The 5,883-nt window shown below is 44.4% G+C and overlaps 1 protein-coding gene across 1 annotated transcript; it reads left to right on the top strand.

The window, feature by feature from the left end:
- Positions 1 to 642: 642 nt before the first annotated feature.
- On the top strand, positions 643 to 5,345 carry adoa (2-aminoethanethiol (cysteamine) dioxygenase a). The gene is made up of 2 exons (XM_005748737.1): positions 643 to 1,614; positions 3,671 to 5,345. The coding sequence occupies exons 1-2, from the start codon at positions 1,279 to 1,281 to the stop codon at positions 4,124 to 4,126; spliced, it is 792 nt and encodes a 263-aa protein (XP_005748794.1). The 5' UTR covers positions 643 to 1,278; the 3' UTR covers positions 4,127 to 5,345.
- Positions 5,346 to 5,883: the final 538 nt, after the last annotated feature.

The following is a 5,883-nucleotide window of genomic DNA, read 5'->3' as shown; positions in this document are numbered from 1 at the left end:
AAAAACCAAACAAAAAACTAAAACAAAATAAATAAATAAGTAGAAAAAGGCTGTATTACACAAGTGTGGAGCATCACCTCACCACATGGATCCTGGAATATTTTAACAATAAACAGCATTCTTTCAAAATATTCTCTCACTTGGTGTTTTGATTGGTGGTGCAGAGCACTGTCCCTCTGTAAGAACTGAAAATATGAGTTGCATGACTTTATCCTGATCAAACCATTCATTCATAGTTCTCGTTGTACTGACGTGCAATGACCTGTCACTCTGAAGCAGGGGTGGCCAATTAACTTTCCCAAGGGACCACATGAGGAACTGAGGCCTCTGTCATTAGGACTGTGAATGGCAGGATTAGGACCCTGGAGACAGACCATGAACTCGAAGGGGACTTGACATTGGAGATAGAGGGGGACGACAAAGAGGACCAAAACTGAATATCATAAAACCAATAAGAAGATCCAAAATATAAACAGACAACAAACAGAGGATATAATAATGAATCACACACACTCACAAACAGCTCAAAACATTGGGTCAGAAATGCAGAAACCCTCATCCTATCTGCTTGAAGCGTCTACAGGTGCATTTCACTGTTAGTGCTTTATGTCAAAAAATGGCAAAGCTTCACACATCTGTTGTGTAAAATCCTTATGGTCGTGGTGTGTGTGGGCGTGGATGGGTGTTAGAGAGAAAAGAAAGCCTCAGCAGAAGGAAAGAAACGGAGATGGAGGATGTGATGCGGGGGAGGGCCACAGAGAGTTCAGTGGCCTGTCTGGCCTTCCCCTCGACAAACTCGGCTGCGTCCTCGGGACCTCTGGGAAATGTAGTGTCACTGACAGACGGAGCTGTTCTTTATTGTTTCGGGCTCATTTGTACACCCGCCAGTCTTCCACAGTTGCACAAAGGTGTGTGTTAAACAGGATCCGATGGCGCAGTGGTTCATTGCTCGCGTTAACGCGAAGAAGACCACGATAAAGTGTCCAGGTTAAACTTCACATCCCACGCTGCTTGTTGCTTCATGCGCAGGCTCTTTGAGCGAGGATGAGGAGGCGACACCGCGGAGAATGAGTGGAGGGAGGCTCTGATCTGGGCTTCAAATCAGACATTTTCACTATGAATTGCGTTTGTTTGATAAAAGTCGCACTTTTTGAACTGGCCGAGCCTACAGTACATCTGGTCACACTGTAGGATTTATGTGGCACTTCAACAAAGGTGGTGGAAATCCTGGCAGAGAGACGCCGAGAAGTTCTTTGCTTTTGTAATTTTGGGGACAGCATGCCGCGAGACAACAAAACTGCTCTCATCCAGAAAATAGCGAAACAAGCCTATACGACGTTCAGAGGCTTGCAGTCGTCTGCCAACGGCGACGTTAAAGTCGTCGAGGACAAACTTAATGGGCTAATCTCCTTAGTAACTGCCGTCAGGGCTTCCGACGTGAAAATTGCTCCTCGGAAAACCAACTCGAGCTCCGGGGCAGCGGAGCTCCAGAGCCCCCCGGTCACCTACATGCACATTTGCGAGACGGAGGTGTTCAGTATGGGTGTGTTCCTGCTGAGGAGCGGCGCGTCCATACCGCTTCACGATCACCCGGGGATGAACGGGATGCTCAAGGTTTTTACACCTCTGTGTTCAGCTAACGCCATTAAAGCTAACTAGTTGAAGCCTTAACTAGCTGGACGTGTGCGTAACATACCTTTAACTTTCCACTCGAACTCACGTAGGGTCAGCAGGCTAAATAACCACGGTTAGCCCACACCTTTAAATACTTGATGGGTGGAGTCATTTATGTCCTTTTTCCAACACGGATGCTGCGTTACACCGTTTGGTGCCTTTCTGATACAGTCAGTTGTGGGCCTATTGTAAAGAAGTGTTATTGGTGGCTGTGGTCACAGCATTTGTAACAAGGAACATAGAAATGGAAGTATTTTACTGACAGACAGAAATACATCTGGTGCTGGAGCCAAAGCTCTTCCAGGTCAGACTTCAGATTTGGTGAGTGTGATCACCTATATACAAGCAGACGTTTTGCTCTTCTGCTGGTCTGGAGCGTTCAGGTGTGCACTAACACACAAGTTCACCTCGTAGTCAGACCATGCAAAGCTCAGGTGTGAAAAACCCAAGAGCTCCATCTCAGATTGTGCAGGCCTCAGTTAATAAGTTATATGCTACAGTTCATGTCAGTACAATTGGGGAAAAGTATGGCTTTTTTGTATGATTGCCGGAGAACATGGCACTACAGATAAGTCGTGTGTGAATAAACCACAATGTCCTTTGGACAGACTAGTTAAAGTAGTGATGTCTGCTAGAATGCACAGTGCTACGTTCAGTGAAAACAAAACACAACACATCTGATGTTGCAGCCAGAGGACCTCGGTGCAACCAAAGCACAGCTAGAGCTATCTGTCTGATAGCTAAAGCTTGACCAAAATTGTGTCATACAGACACTGTAATAAATGATATTTTACACAGACTGTGTATCTACTGTATGCAGACATACATCGTGTGGAAGGAGAAAAATCATAATGTATTACTTTAACATTTTGAGGTATTTGGTAGGAGACAAAAATCAGCATCTGCTGTACAAATCTACCAAATCAAATATTTGTGAATAAGGGAGCAGCCAAAAGTAGCTGTTGCTTGTTAAATAGTCAGTATGAAGATTGTTTTTAGTTTGGGTTTGTGGTTGTCTTCTACTAGAAGTGTCAGAGTGCACTAATTTGTTTGTTATAAACGCTTTTAAACCAAAAAAGCCAATTGCAGGTTGTTCAGCTCCTGTGCCTGCCACACCAACGATCACCCCTCCACCACAGGTGGTATGAGGTGCTGATGTGGTGTCTTTGGTTTTCTCCAGTGTGGTGGTGTATCTTATAGCTAAACATCTCCATTTTGGTCTTATCTGTCCAAAGGATGTTGTTCCAGACATCGTGTGGTGTGTTCAGATGTGCTGACATTTTCATAATAGCGAGATGGGGCTTTCTCCTGGCAACTCTTAGAATTAGTCAATACTTGTTCAGTCTATTTCTAATTGTACTGTCATGAACTAGCATTTAGCATATTAACGCAGGCCTGTAGAAGCTGAGATGTTTCTCTTGGGACTTTTGCACTTTCTCTGAGGATTGCATCGTCTGATCTTGGAGTAAATTTAGTGGGACATCCACTCCCAGGAAGATTGTGTTATTAATGCACATCTGAATGCTCCAGACTAATATACTGCCAAACTGTCTGCATGTATAGAGGTGTGCACACGCAGGAGCACCTGGCTGCTACTGACCTTGTACCCTGTACCCATAGAAGCAGTAAGGACAAAAACACGGCTGCACACGGATCCATTCCAGCCAAAGTAATCAAAATAACTGAGTAGATGTAAAAATGACCTAATACATGTAATTGATTACAATTAGCTGTCGCACCTGTAGAATATGAGCTTCTGTTCACACATGTGACTAAACAGTTATAATAGTTACATGAATAGTTCTTTTAAACTGGTTGGATTCCCAGCATGGACCTGGCTTTTAAGTATAGTCCCCACATTGTTAAGGTCGGGGCTTTAGGAAGGCTATCCAGGAGCTGAATGTTCTTAACTTCTGCCTAAAGCTATTTGCATATCTCTTTGTCAGCAAGTAACTAGTTTCCATTCTTGCTATCTTTTTCCTGTCCTGTGGTCCAGGTTCTCTATGGAAAGGTGAACGTCCGCTGCTTTGACAAGCTGGAGCAAAACCTGGCTGTAACCACAGTCCCACCCGTATTTGACCCCCCGGTACCCCCACTGCAGATGACCTCCGTGTGGCGTGCCGTGCTCCGCTCAGTGGTTGAGTACTCAGAGAACAGCGGGCCATGTCTCCTCACTCCTGTGCGGGATAACCTTCACCAGATCTACGCAGTCGATGGGCCCGCTGCCTTCCTGGACATCCTGGCTCCTCCGTACAATTCAGATGATGGGCGAGACTGTCACTATTACAAAGTCCTGCAAAGTGCACTGGAAGATGAAACCGATGCAAAAGGTCACCAGGAACAGCAGGGAGAGAAGGGGAAGGAAGAGGAGGTGTGGCTCTTAGAAATCCCTCAGCCGGAGGATTTCTGGTGTGGTGGGGAATCATACCCAGGGCCTGCAGTCTCTGTGTAATAGAAGCCTGCGCTCGAAAGCAAACACACTACAAAGCATTACAGACTTGTTTGTTCTGCCATCTTCCAGAAGGAAAACCAAAAATTGAGTCATAATCACCTGGAAGTTACCTGGACTGACTGCCTTGCTCTTGGTTAAGGATAATATATTAGTGCAGAGGTATACACAGGCTTAAACTGACTTAAAGCCCTCCTGGAGTCAGGACAACTGAACAGCCTTCCACAAATATCCCTGTGATCCCGGGAATTCTCATTCCTAATATGGTGTTTTCCTTCATGTGGCCGTGTACACTGATGAATGTTATTAGCAACACTTTGTGAATGGTGGGGTATCATTAGGATCTCTGCTGTGCTGCTTGTTGTTGGTCTCTGCTGCAGAGAGCCTCCACATTGCCAAAGCCTGCAGCTCTCCTGTCTGCCTTATATGTGAATAATGAATGTACACTTATGAAGAAGGCCATGTACCCACTCACTGCACACATTATATTTACGCTTTCTTTTTATTCTTTTCACTTATCCATGACATGCTTCCTAAACAGGTTTGGTCAGTTATTAGAGGAAAGAAAAAAGCCGTTTTTACAAAGATGGCTATGGCTAAGTGCTGGAAATGGAAGATGTATTGGATAACTTTAATATTTTAACCATTGACGTGTATCCTGCGTATGTCACCTGAGCTTATGCCTGGAATTCCCTGCGGCCTACGTTTGACTCCACACACATTTGTGTCAGTATGACCGTGATGCTGTTACTTTGATGATGAATGTATGTGGAGCAATAAAACAGATGAAGATGCTCACAAATAAAAAATGTCTTTTATCGTTAATAGAGTTTAAAATCTGACGAAAGTTACTATATTTTGGGAGGAGGGTGGGTGCTGAGTTACTCAGCAGAAACCTGCCTGGCCCTGTCAGTGACCTGCACCACTGACAGTCAGTGTAGTCTGCAGTGCTGATCCTGAGTGAAAGCTGTCAGCTGTTGATGGGCTGTTTTGACCCAATCAACATATTGTATTTTTCCAGAATGCCTGCAGAAACTCGTAATGTCCTGGGTCAGTGACCAGGTGTTTTGAGTTGTTGTATCGTTATTGAACTTTGATTTTGTCTTTGTTTATCTTTTCTAGTTTTGGTTTCTGTTTCTGTGTTCCATGGTTGCTGTTCCCGCCTAGTCAAGTTATGTTTCCTGTTTTACTTTGAAAGTCTGTGTCCTATCTAAATGTATTGAGTTTTGCTTCCTGTCTCGTCTTGTCAATCACTCCCAGCTGTGTCCTCCTTCTGTGTCTCATTCCCTCGTTATCCCTCTGTGTATTTAAGCCTTGTGTTTGCCTCTGTTAGTTGCTGGTTCGCCTGTGTGATCGCCCTCCTTCAGCTTATGGTTTCCCGCCGTGTCTCCCTGCGTCTCTGGTTTTGGCTTCAGGTTTGTTTTGTTAGTTTTATTCTCGCCTTGCTGTTTCTGTTTGTTTTCTCCTACCTCTTAAAATAAAGCTCACTTGCATCAAAAGTTGCTTCCTGGGTCCTACTTCCAACCTCCACTCGTCTGCCACTGCCGACGTGACACGTACAGTATTTTGCAATATTCACAAGCCACTCCTGATTTTTCTTATTCTGCTAGGGAAAGTAGAAGCATATGGAAAATAAATAGAAATACAGTGTATAAACCAAAATAATCGCCTTTATTCTTCATCATGGTCTGAACTCTTCTAGCGAAGCTTTCTAGTAATTTCTCTGAGTAGTCTTCAGGAATAGTTCTCCAGACTCTTTG

Source organism: Pundamilia nyererei, unplaced genomic scaffold, assembly GCF_000239375.1.
Source record: "Pundamilia nyererei isolate P.nyererei 1_Seehausen unplaced genomic scaffold, PunNye1.0 scaffold00228, whole genome shotgun sequence".
Lineage (NCBI taxonomy): Eukaryota > Metazoa > Chordata > Actinopteri > Cichliformes > Cichlidae > Pundamilia > Pundamilia nyererei.
Note: the sequence above shows the minus strand (reverse complement) of the source record. Positions and strands in the feature narration are given on the sequence as shown.

Excerpts from the sequence above, each read along its gene's own strand:
- adoa (XM_005748737.1), top strand. The coding sequence starts at position 1,279 with ATGCCGCGAGACAACAAAACTGCTCTCATCCAGAAAATAGCGAAACAA. Across the intron at positions 1,615-3,670 it reads GGATGAACGGGATGCTCAAG|GTTCTCTATGGAAAGGTGAA; the intron begins GTTTTTACACCT and ends CCTGTGGTCCAG.